At 44.2% G+C, this 13440-nt stretch overlaps 1 protein-coding gene across 1 annotated transcript in view; it reads left to right on the top strand.

Annotated features, from left to right (window-relative positions):
• The window catches only part of ankar (ankyrin and armadillo repeat containing), a 105601-nt gene that overhangs the window by 60582 nt on the left and 31579 nt on the right, over nt 1–13440 (top strand). The window contains exons 14-15 of the mRNA XM_059647178.1: nt 2796–2949; nt 4837–4998. Coding sequence (XP_059503161.1) covers nt 2796–2949; nt 4837–4998 — 316 coding nt within the window. The remainder of the gene's footprint in view (nt 1–2795; nt 2950–4836; nt 4999–13440) is intronic.

Below are 13440 nucleotides of genomic sequence, written 5' to 3'. Positions count from 1 at the left end.
ATAGCAGGGCAACCATAACTGTACACAGTATTAGAAAAGGGGTCACACCAAAGCCCTGTACGACCTCAACATAACATTTCAACTCCTATAATCAATGGTTTGAGCAATGAAGGCAAGTGTGCTAAACACCTTCTTAACTACCCTGTCTATCTGAGATGCAACTTTCAAAGAATTATGTGCCTAAACCCCTCAGTATCTCTGTTTGACAACGCTCTCCAGGGCCCTACCATTAACTGTATAAGTCCTGCATTTGTTTGTTTTACCAAAATGCAATACCTTGCATTTATCCAAATTAAACTCCATCTGTCACTCCTCAGCTCATTGGCCCAATTGATCAAGATATATTTGTAATCTTAGACAACCTTGACTATACTGCCAGTTTTGGTGTCATCTGCAAATCTACTAACCATGCCTCCTAAATTCCCATCCAAACCATTTTTATAAATAACAAACAACCCAGCACCAATCCCTGGTCTCCAGCATCTGCAGTTCTTTGTTTCATTTATCACATCTACCTGGTAAAGTCTGTTTAAGATTGTACATACTTCAATCTTTCAACCTCACTTTTTTAAACTCAAGTGAAAACATGCCAAGTCTATTCATTGTTTCCTTTTAAGCCAATCTGCTTATTTCAGCGATCAGTCTAGTAAAACTTCAAACCACCTCCAGCATGTTTACACCGTTCCTTAAAAAAACAAGTCCAAAGCTACACATATAACATCCTAACATCCTTACATTATGTTCAACTCCCACATCAGAAATGGAATTGAACCTGTGCTGCTGGCATTATTCTGAATCATCTGCTAGACATCTAGCCAACGCACAATAATGCCTCTGCTGTCTATTCCATGACTTATTTTAACATGTGTGAATGTAATCGCATCCTGATTAGATGTGTACCCTAAGAATGAATTATTTGTCAGTTACCTGCTCCTTTCAATAGTTTATGTATTTGTCTCACCTTTGACATCACTTCCTTGTGTCTTGTCCACTTTGCTGGCTTCTCCAATAACCACTCATTCAAATAAACTGTTCAATATTTCTGCTATTTAACTGTTATTACCTTGACCCTTAATGACAGTGGCATCAATCTCATCTCTTTTTATCTTTTGTCATTTATGACATAGTATCACAGTAAGGCAACGGCCTAGTGATATTATCACTGGACTGTTAATCCAGAGACCCAGATAATGTTCTGGGGACCTGGGTTTGAATCCCACCACAGCAGATGGTAGAATTTGAATTCAATAAATATCTGGAATTAACAATCTAATGATGACTATGAATTGATTGTGGGGACAAACCTATCTGGCTGGCTAATGTCCTTTGGGGAAAGAAACTGTCATCTTTACCTGGTCTGGCCTGTGTGTGACTCCAGCCCCACAGCAATATGTTTGACTCTCAACTGCCCTCTGGGCAATTAGGGATGGGCAATAAATGCTGCTTAGCCAGTGACACCATCATTCCATGAATAATTTTAAAAAATACAACATCCTCCCCTTACTCGCTGTTGCCCTCCCAGCACTGCCTAGTCATTCATTTGGATGCTTAGCCACCTATTCCCCACCTGAACTTACAGCTGTGCTAAACACTTTTATCTCACTCAATTCCTCTTTTGTCTCATACCAATAGAATAAGGCCCAAAATAGGGGCTGTGAATTGCAAAACATGCTTGCAACTTTTCAATCGTCATCCCCATATTTGATGAATGAACTCTATGTACATCCAAAAACTTTGGCTGGGTGTCTACAATGACTAAAAACAGAGCCCATGAAAGAATTGCTACAGTCAACGTGTAACCAAGTCCAGCATTTTCCCAGTGATACCCCAAATGTGGGAGAGCTGTTGGCGGTAATTCTTGCCCTTGTAGGCACTCTGGACACTCCCCACCAGTGCAGCTATGTCAGTATCTCACTTGTTGCTACGGAAATAGTTCCACGAAGGTCAGTATCCCATCACCAAGTCACCCTTTACGGACACATGCATAGTACAAGACACCAACCCAGCTAGCACAGAACCAGCTTATGGACTGAGCAGAACCCCTGTTTATGTCTATCAGGCAGGACTGCCCAATTGGTCCAGATTAAGAGCCCCAGTCAGGAACCTCATATTCTATGGGACCCACCTGGCTGACTTTACTGAAATTACAACAGTTATTATCTTATTTTTAGTAAGAGCAACTTACGGTCAAACAATCACCAGATACTGGAGAATGAAATAAAGTGTATTAAAAATATTCCCTCCCATTCTGAATTCCCAATTGCACCAAATTTGTCACATAGTGCTCAGTTCATGAAGACCATCATCCTAAGATCACTTTATGCTTCCTCGCTGTCAAACCTTCGCAACTGCGGTGTTTAGCAGGTTGTAGAGATAGAAAAGAGCAAGACTATGGAGCGATTTTGAAAAAAGGATGAACATTTTTAAACTGTCGCATGCCCAGATCAGAAGCAAGTGGAGGTGAACAAATTCAGGAATGATAGGGAAATGCAATTTGTGCTAGCTCGGACAGGGGTAGCAGAGTTTTGGATGAGTTGTGTTTCTGAAGTGTGGAAGATGGGAAACCAGCCAGGACGGTGTTTAACTAGTCAAGTGTACAAGCATTGATGAGTGTAAGAACTCCCTATGTAGCAATCTTATGGTAGTGTTTTCACCATATTGGCTGCAGTGGATCAAGAAAAAGGATGAAGAGCAATTACAGATAGGTATCTTTCTTGCTTTTGGAAGATTTGAACTGATAAACAAGTTTTGACTATAGTATGCAAGTCACTACTATTCTTCAATTATTGTTTCAGGTATTTGAAGTAGAGGTTCGAGAGCGAGCAGCAACAGCTTTTTGGGCATTAGCAGGACAGACACTGACACAACGAAAAAAGATGGCCAAGGATATTGGTTATAATTTGGTCATTGATCTTTTACTATCCTCATCTGATAAAATGCACAATGTTGGTAAGTTTCAGTTTTCTAGTAAGATTAATCTTTTCACAAAGTTGCTAGAAAAACTGAGCAGGTCTGGCAGCATCTGTGAAGGAGAAAACAGAGTTAACGTTTCAGATCCGGTAAGTTCTGAGGAAGGTCACGGGACCTGAAATGTTAACTCTTTTTTCTCCTTCACAGATCCTGCCAGACCTGCTAAGCTTTACCAGCAACTTTGTTTTTGTTCCTGATTTACAGCGTCCACAGTTCTTTCGGTTTTTAATCTTTTCATATATTAGAAATTGTAACACTAAGAATGCATTGATAGCATAATTTCAAAGTGAGTGTATGCACAGTCATTGAATCTGCTGAGTCACCGTTACATAGTGCAACAGTAATTTCAATGGCATTTTGTTCTCCATATAAATGAATTCCAAACCTCAGCCCTGATCACTAGGGAAGGAGGTTAGATCCAAGTGTTTTCATGAAGTTAACCACACTTCCAAACTGACAGGATTGGGTTCCAAATCACAAAGCTATAAGCAAAGTTGTTGGCAGATTTCTCCAAACTCCATGACAGTGACTGCACAATGCCTGGCAGGTCTGCCAATGCAATAAATATTTCAGAGCACATAGCCATCATAAATTTGCTGGAGCAGTTCCACAAAGTGCTCATCTGAGTTCCCCTTTAGCAGAATTTATGTTCGACCTTAGGTTCTGGTGCACTAGCACATACAATATGCTTAACCTCTTCCACAGCAAGAGAATAAATGGCAGTATTTCTTCTTCATCTTTTTTAATTATTGTCTTGGTGTTCTATCAGACCCTGGGCAAGCTTTATCAAGTTGTTAAGGTTTCAGACAGGATACACAAAATGTCAAACTCCCAAGTGAGGAAAGATGAATTGGCTGTCCTTCCTTATTTACCCATCCTCTCAGTTGGTCACAACAAGTTTAATTTACAAAAAAATTACCACACTTCCAAATCAAACAAATGTACAGTTTAAAATGAGCAAGTTCTAACAAGCTAGGCTTTCTTGAGCTAACTAAAGAGTGAATTTATTAGTTTTTTTTAAAATGCAAGAGCAAATAATAGCATAACATACATTCACACATTGAAATGAAAAGTGCATTTAAAAGGTTGTTTGTGAAGAGTAAATGAAAGAAAGTTGCTGCTGTTGCAGTGATTTTTAATTAGTACAATTGATGTTAGTAATTGGACAGTTGATTTTGAGATTCTTTGTTCTATAGGTTGATTGAAATTCTTTTATCCTGATTTGTTTTGAGAGTGCCTGACTGGCAGCACTCGGAGTGATTTTTTTTTGCTCTTTCCCATGGTTAATGGCTGTTCTCAAAGCTGTGACCTTGTTAGCATAGTCATTCACACACTGGACATTAGGTCACTAATGTGCACATGAAAACTGAACTAGGAGTTTCAACTCCTTGTAATTTCTTAAAAGGAAAAGACTCAAAACATGTCTCTCGTGCAGACTGCTTTTTTCATCATGTTCACGGTTCTAAGGTAACCCCCAGGATATAGAATTACAGTTCAATTTGCAGTGCATTTCCCCCTTTCAAACTTTTTTTGGCACTCACAGCTGTGACATTCTAAAGTGCCTCTTCAGAGAGTCACTGGATTTACGTTTGCAGTAATTTTGGTTGCATCAATCCTGTTTTAAAAAAGCACATGTTGGAATTCTAAAGTCAGGTAAATGATCTGGGATTGTGATCCATGGCCATGATATTTAATATTTTACCTAGAAGTATAATCAAATGGTATTTGTTTTTGATTTGTATTTGTCAATTGCATAAGTATACATAGAAATTCAATATTTTTACCAGTCGGATATTCAGGTGAAAGAAATTTTACTGTTCTAACATCAAATATTTTTGAAGTGAAACTTATTGTTCATTTATTTAGCTTGCCAGGCATTGATTGCACTGAGTGAGTGTAACAAAGAACAACAAGACAACATTTGTGCGAAAAATGGAATTTCCCCTTTGGTCCGACTTTTACGAAGCTCTCAGATATCTTTGCGTACATTGTTGAGTGCCATTGCAGCACTGGGTACTATGTGTATTGGTTAGTATTATATTATGTTATTTGAAGTTATTTCAAGACAGTTTAACAGATGTACATGCAGAATAATAACAAATCAATCTTGCTTGAAGATGCCTGCTCCTTTTGTAGTGATTCTAATGAGGTTGCTAGGTAGACCTAATAGAATATAAGTTCTCTGATTGGGGCTGTTTGGGGCTGTTAACCTGGTGCAATCAGGGAGCCCTGGTTGACACATATAAATGGGAGTGTCAGAGGTTCCGTTCAGTCTGAGAGCTGCTCTGAGGAAGCTGGACGAGTGTCAAGTATTATACACATGTAAGTAAAAGGTTAATTGGAGATGGAATACCAGCCTCTATGAAGTTATTTCAGTGGCGACGAGAGAAACAAGTACACTCCTGAAGAAGATAATAAAATGTGAGGCTGGATGAACACAGCAGGCCAAGCAGCATCTCAGGAGCACAAAAGCTGACGTTTCGGGCCTAGACCCTTCATCAGAGAGGGGGATGGGGAGAGGGAACTGGAATAAATAGGGAGAGAGGGGGAGGCGGACCGAAGATGGAGAGTAAAGAAGATAGGTGGAGAGAGTGTAGGTGGGGAGGTAGGGAGGGGATAGGTCAGTCCAGGGAAGACGGACAGGTCAAGGAGGTGGGATGAGGTTAGTAGGTAGCTGGGGGTGCGGCTTGGGGTGGGAGGAAGGGATGGGTGAGAGGAAGAACCGGTTAGGGAGGCAGAGACAGGTTGGACTGGTTTTGGGATGCAGTGGGTGGGGGGGAAGAGCTGGGCTGGTTGTGTGGTGCAGTGGGGGGAGGGGACGAACTGGGCTGGTTTAGGGATGCAGTAGGAGAAGGGGAGATTTTGAAACTGGTGAAGTCCACATTGATACCATATGGCTGCAGGGTTCCCAGGCGGAATATGAGTTGCTGTTCCTGCAACCTTCAGGTGGCATCATTGTGGCACTGCAGGAGGCCCATGATGGACATGTCCTCTAGAGAATGGGAGGGGGAGTGGAAATGGTTTGCGACTTGGAGGTGCAGTTGTTTGTTGCGGACTGAGCGGAGGTGTTCTGCAAAGCGGTCCCCAAGCCTCCGCTTGGTTTCCCCAATGTAGAGGAAGCCGCACCGGGTACAGTGGATGCAGTATACCACATTGGCAGATGTGCAGGTGAACCTCTGCTTAATGTGGAATGTCATCTTGGGGCCTGGGATGGGGGTGAGGGAGGAGGTGTGGGGACAAGTGTAGCATTTCCTGCGGTTGCAGGGGAAGGTGCCGGGTGTGGTGGGGTTGGAGGGCAGTGTGGAGCGAACAAGGGAGTCACGGAGAGAGTGGTCTCTCCGGAAAGCTGACAGGGGAGGGGATGGAAAAATGTCTTGGGTGGTGGGGTCGGATTGTAAATGGCGGAAGTGTCGGAGGATAATGTGTTGTATCCGGAGGTTGGTAGGGTGGTGTGTGAGAACAAGGGGGATCCTCTTGGGGCGGTTGTGGCGGGGGCGGGATGTGAGGGATGTGTTGCGGGAAATGCGGGAGACGCGGTCAAGGGCGTTCTCGATCACTGTGGGGGGAAAGTTGCGGTCCTTGAAGAACTTGGACATCTGGGATGTGCGGGAGTGGAATGTCTTATTGTGGGAGCAGATGCGGCGGAGGCGGAGGAATTGGGAATAGGGGATGGAATTTTTGCAGGAGGGTGGGTGGGAGGAGGTGTATTCCAGGTAGCTGTGGGAGTCGGTGGGCTTGAAATGGACATCAGTTACAAGCTAGTTGCCTGAGATGGAGACTGAGAGGTCCAGCAAGGTGAGGGATGTGCTGGAGATGGCCCAGGTGAACTGAAGGTTGGGGTGGAAGGTGTTGGTGAAGTGGATGAACTGTTCGAGCTCCTCTGGGGAGCAAGAGGCGGCGCCGATACAGTCATCAATGTACCGGAGGAAGAGGTGGGGTTTGGGGCCTGTGTAGGTGCGGAAGAGGGACTGTTCCACGTAACCTACAAAGAGGCAGGCATAGCTGGGGCCCATGCGGGTGCCCATGGCCACCCCCTTAGTCTGTAGGAAGTGGGAGGAGTCAAAAGAGAAGTTGTTGAGTGTGAGGACGAGTTCAGCTAGGCGGATGAGAGTGTCGGTGGAGGGGGACTGGTCGGGCCTGCGGGACAGGAAGAAGCGGAGGGCCTTGAGGCCATCTCCATGCGGAATGCAGGTGTACAGGGACTGGACGTCCATGGTGAATATGAGGTGTTGGGGGCCAGGGAATTGGAAGTCCTGGAGGAGGTGGAGGGCGTGGGTGGTGTCACGGACGTAGGTGGGGAGTTCCTGGACCAAAGGGGAGAAAATGGAGTCCAGATAGGTGGAGATGAGTTCGGTGGGGCAGGAGCAGGCTGAGACGATGGGTCGACCAGGGCAGGCAGGTTTGTGGATTTTGGGAAGAAGATAGAAACGGGCCGTGCGGGGTTGGGGAACAATGAGGTTGGAGGCTGTGGGTGGGAGGTCCCCTGTGGTGATGAGGTCGTGAATGGTGTTGGAGACCGCAGGAAATGCTACACTTGTCCCCACACCTCCTCCCTCACCCCCATCCCAGGCCCCAAGATGACATTCCACATTAAGCAGAGGTTCACCTGCACATCTGCCAATGTGGTATACTGCATCCACTGTACCCGGTGCGGCTTCCTCTACATTGGGGAAACCAAGCGGAGGCTTGGGGACCGCTTTGCAGAACACCTCCGCTCAGTCCGCAACAAACAACTGCACCTCCCAGTCGCAAACCATTTCCACTCCCCCTCCCATTCTCTAGAGGACATGTCCATCATGGGCCTCCTGCAGTGCCACAATGATGCCACCTGAAGGTTGCAGGAACAGCAACTCATATTCCGCCTGGGAACCCTGCAGCCATATGGTATCAATGTGGACTTCACCAGTTTCAAAATCTCCCCTTCTCCTACTGCATCCCTAAACCAGCCCAGTTCGTCCCCTCCCCCCACTGCACCACACAACCAGCCCAGCTCTTCCCCCCCACCCACTGCATCCCAAAACCAGTCCAACCTGTCTCTGCCTCCCTAACCGGTTCTTCCTCTCACCCATCCCTTCCTCCCACCCCAAGCCGCACCCCCAGCTACCTACTAACCTCATCCCACCTCCTTGACCTGTCCGTCTTCCCTGGACTGACCTATCCCCTCCCTACCTCCCCACCTACACTCTCTCCACCTATCTTCTTTACTCTCCATCTTCGGTCTGCCTCCCCCTCTCTCCCTATTTATTCCAGTTCCCTCTCCCCATCCTCCTCTCTGATGAAGGGTCTAGGCCCGAAACGTCAGCTTTTGTGCTCCTGAGATGCTGCTTGGCCTGCTGTGTTCATCCAGCCTCACATTTTATTATCTTGGAATTCTCCAGCATCTGCAGTTCCCATTATCTCTCTCCTACACTCCTGAAGAAATTTGCTTGCAACAATTGTCTTTGAGTTGGGGCAAGCATTTCTGACATCATGCCATTTTTTTTAGGAAGCTTGACATGTTCAATCCTGTCATCAAAGAGTGGGCCCAGTGTATGGCAAGAATATGTTTTTTTTCCAGGCAAATGGCATAGAGGTTGATGAAAAGCAATGAGTAATTCCCCCGACACCTTGTGGATCCAAAGCTGTTTTAAGTTATTAGGAGGCTTACTTTCCCCAAGGCAACAGATACTAAAACTGTTCAAAAGTTGATGGATTTAGTTAACAGATATTACGACCCCAAGCCTCCTCTAATTCTGAGATGCAATTGGTATTACTCAACAATTCAAAAACTAAGGGAATCCTTATTGGAATTTTTGATGAAATTAAGACGAGTCTCAGAGGCATGTAAGGGTTTAACCCTTAATAAAATGCTGAGAGACTGTTTGGAATGTAGAATTAATGATGTAACCATGCAAAAGCACTTCCTAGTGGAAGCCTGACTGGACTCCAAACAGGCACTATAACTGGCTTTATCATTGGAAAATGCAGCAAGTGAAGCATATGAGTTACAGGTAAGCCAATGGAAGTGGACACCCTCACCAGGCCAACTAAGCTTGGGGGACACCACTTTAATGAAGGCAATTGCACAATTTCAGGCAGCACATAATTCGAACAGAGACTCTAGGTTAGCCCACAGAAAATACCTAAAATATAGCTGAACCTTGACCAAATGGTTAACATTTTCTTCAGGATTCAGGTTGGCAAGCCATCATAGTTGCTGCCGGTATGTGGACTTGAGACGGCAAAAGACGCCCACTTGGTCTGAATTGAGTAAGAGAACTCATACGCTGGTATCCAGGAGAGTGCACACCCTGGAAAGCCCACCTATGTCTGGCTTGGCACAGTTAAATTGTTTAGCTACATCAAAATCAGAAGCAATCAAAATAAGTGTCTGGTTAAATGGTCACCTGGTTCTAATGGAGGTTGATATCAACAGGGGTGTATCAGTGATTGCAGAAGCATTCTTTGACAAAATTCACTCTGGATTTCAACACTTATGTTTGCATAAGACCTCAGCCAGTCTGAGAACCTACATCAGGGAACCTTTACAGACGAAGGGTCCAACTTCGATTCCTGTCCTGTATCAGAAGCAGCTGGTTCAGTTAACAGTGATTCTGGTAAAAGGCTGAATGGGGCGAAATTGGTTGAGAAAGATTCACCAAGATTCGCTCAAAATTTTTCGATTAGAAAAATGGCTGCCTGAGTGAAGTCCTAATTAAATATCCGGAGGTTTCTCAGCAAGGTTTAGGGACAATCAAAGGAGATAAGGACTATGCATCACAACCAGGAAGCAATTGCACGACTCTGCGAGGCCTGCCCCGTACCATTTGCCTTATGATTAAAAGTAGAGGCAGAAATCAAAAAGCTGGAAAGCAAAAGAATCAACAGATCAGTCCAGTTTGCAGAATTGGCAGTACCAGTTGTATCGATTGTGAAGCCTGATGGGTTGGTCCCCTTTGTGGGGAATTAAACTAACAATATACCACTTCTCCCACCCAGTCCCTCGCATAGAGGACTTATATGCAAAGATAGCAGGGGGACGTCCTTCACAAAGCTGGACATAAGCTATGCATACTGGCAATTGAAGTTAGATGAGGATTCACAGAAGTATGCTACAATTAATACCCAAAAGAGTTTGTACCAATATATGAAACTACCATTTGAGATATTGTCGACCTGTGCCATTTTTCAGTGGATGATGGAGAACATTTTTCAAGGCCTACCTTTTAAGGGCATACATTTACAAGGCACAACATCATCTAAGATGCCAAGCAGCAAATGCAGATACCATGAGCCATCTCCCGCTGGCAGATACACCACCGGAAGAGTCCATTCTGGTCTTAAACTTTCTGAACACCTTTCTGGCCACTGCTGACAATATCAGACTGTGGGCGTAAAAAGATCTGGTCCTGGCAAAACAGCTGGAGGCAATGGGGGAAACAAAAGGACAGTTGCAACTAGGATTGAAACTTTTCTGGACCCACCAAAACCAGATCACTATAGGGAATGGAATTTTATTACGGGAGCAAGACATGTCCCAGACAAATGTCACCATCAGATACTGGCTGAAATTCTCCAGGGTCATCTACGGGTGTCCAAAATGAAGAAGTTGGTGAGATGTTATGTCTGCTGGCCAGGATTGGATACAGAAAAACCCACATTGGTGGGACAGAACCCAGAGCGCCAACAAGGACAAAAATTACCACCAGTGGCTCCCCCACATTTGTGCAAATATCCAGGTGAACATTGGATGTAGTTACATCTCTACTATGCTAGCCTTCTCATGGGCTAAATGTTCTTAGTCATTGTGGGCACTTACTCAAAGTGGCTGAATGTGCGAAGAGTTCATTCATCAAACATTAAGACAATACTCAGATCGCAGACATGTTGGCCACAGACAATGAAGCTATCATTTACCAGTAAAGAATCTGAGTATTTCCTAAAATCAGATGGCATTCCAATGGCCTGGCCAAAAGAGCAGTACAAACTTTGAAGGCAGCTTTAAAGAAATAACTCAATATTAAACTGTCCCAGCTCCTATTTGATTATGAGACCACCCCATGTGCAACTAGAGGAATAGCTCCGGCAGAGTTGCTAAGAAGACACTGCACCAGGTTAAATCTGATTTTTCTGGATATGGGAATGAAGGCCAAATGGCATCAGGAATGCCAATGCTGTCAAAGCGAGAGAGGTAGTTTACTTTAGGGGATGAAGCTTAGTGCTGAAACAATGGAAATAGGCCTCCGTGGGTAAGAGACATAGTTGATGTGAGGTCAGGTCCCAAGACCTACAAAGTTCAGGTATGTGAGGCACTCCTGAAAAAGCATGTGGGCCACATCAAAACTGATAACTCATAAATAGTGTGGGAGGAAAACATACCTGGCTCTTTGACAGACTTTCTGATTTTTCTAGAGCCCATGTGACCTCCCTCTCCATCTAGCATTGAAGAAACCTCAGAGTTTGAGATAGACATGGGGATGTCATAGCCTCAAAGCCTTTGCTATCTGAAGAAGAAGATGTATGTCTTCTGGGACACTCCAGGTGCAAGAGGCGGCCTACAGTCTGGTATATGTTGCCTGTATCCTCGGCAGAGTCGGAGGAATCGGACATAGTACGAAAATGCCCCAGGAGGAGCTACAAGAAAAAGTAAAGCCTACATCGTCATTCATAGATAGGGAGGGATGTGGTGATTGTAACGAGGTCAGCCAGGTGGATCTCATAGAATATGAGTTCCCTGATTGGGGCTGTTAACTGGTCCAATCAGGGAGCCCTGGCTGACACATATCAATAGGAGCATCAGATGTTCTGTTCACTCTGTGAGCTGCTAAGAGGAAGCCAGACCAGTGTCAAGTACTATGCACGTATAAGTAAGTGACCAAATGACAGGATACCTGCCTCTGTGGAGTTACTTCATCTTTGTTTTCAGGTTTTCTCACTTCCCTTTCTGGAATTCCGGAGTGGATGACCTTCTGATACCTCAACAACTGCATATTGATTTTTAAGATTTAAACCATAAGGATCCCACATTGCTCAATTTGAAAAAAAATGTAAAGACTGGTTTTCAAAAGAATGGTTTTAGCAAAAACACTGAAATATTCAACGACATAAGAACATAAGAAATAAGAGCAGGATTGTGTCATCTGGCTCGTTGAGCCTGCTTTGCCATTCAATAAAATCGTGGATCATCTTTTCATGGATTCAGCTCCACTTATCCACCACTCGCCATAACCCTTAATTCCTTTACTGTTCAAAAATCTATCTGTCTTTATTAAAAAATTCAACAAGGCAGTCCCAACTGCTTCACTGGGCATGGATTTTCACAGATTCACAACCCTTTGGGTGAAGACGTTCCTCTTCAACTCACTCCTAAATTTGTTTTGCCTTACTTTAAGGCTATGCCCCTAGTTCTAGTTTCATCAGCCAATGGAAACAACTTTCCAGCTTGTACCTTATCTATTCGCTTCATAATTGTTGGGCCTAAGAGCCTGTTTCCACACTGCAGGGAATCTAATCTATACACCCCCCCCCCCCCCCTCCCCCAGTGCCAGTACATCCTTTCTCAAACAAAAACTGAAGTTTCTGGAAAAACGCAGCAGGTCTGGCAAAATCTGTGAAGACAAATCAGCGTTAATGTCTTGGGTTTGGTGACCCTTCCTCATGGTAACCAGGAAAATGTCGGTTTATATACAGAAGATAGGGTGGGGGAAGGGAGTAAACAACAGGTGGGGATAGAGTCCAAAGAGAGAGAAGAGCAGTTGGACAGACAAAGAAATGGATAATGATCTGGCTAAGAGAGTTATTAGCTGTTAATGGGGACAGTTAATAGCTAACAATAGGTATTGTGTAATGGCAGAATATGTGATAACAAGGCCTGATGTATGGGGCTGGGAGCTGGGACGTGGCAGAGTTCAGGTCCTAAAATTATTGACCTCGATATTGAGCCCGGAGAGCTGCAGGATCCCCAGGTGGGAAATGAGGTGTTGTTCTTCCAGGTTGCGCTGTGCTTCGTTGGAGCACTGCAGTAAGCCTGAGACCGAAATGTTGGCCAGTGAATAGGGTGGTATGTTAAAGTGGCAGGCAACTAGACTTTGTTTCTAATTTACAGCATCTGCAGTTCTTTTGGTTTTTATATCCTTGTAGACCAAAACTGTATGCACTAGAATTGGTTAATTATCTAAAGAAGAAAAACAAAAGTTGAGGAGCTACAGGGAAAAGGTGGAACAGTGGGATTAGTTGAGTCGCTCTTGCAAAGAATCAACATTGACACTAACAGCTGAAACCAGTTTGTAATTGTATGATTTAAGAAATCTTGCAAAATTAGTCCAGTAGATTTTAAATGATCATTTCAGTCAGTGAATGCTAAAAACTATTTTCTCATGTTATTGAAAACAGACAACCTTTTCAATTTTAAAAGGGCCATTTCTGCCAACCATACGATCTTGCACTTACATCAGAATCTTACCATATATACCCAAAATCCAGTACAAACAA

The sequence above is a fragment of the Stegostoma tigrinum genome, chromosome 7 (genome assembly GCF_030684315.1).
Source record: "Stegostoma tigrinum isolate sSteTig4 chromosome 7, sSteTig4.hap1, whole genome shotgun sequence".
NCBI classification, from domain to species: Eukaryota; Metazoa; Chordata; class Chondrichthyes; order Orectolobiformes; family Stegostomatidae; genus Stegostoma; species Stegostoma tigrinum.
The sequence above is the reverse complement of the archived record's forward strand: the minus strand, read 5'-3'. Positions and strand labels throughout refer to the sequence as shown.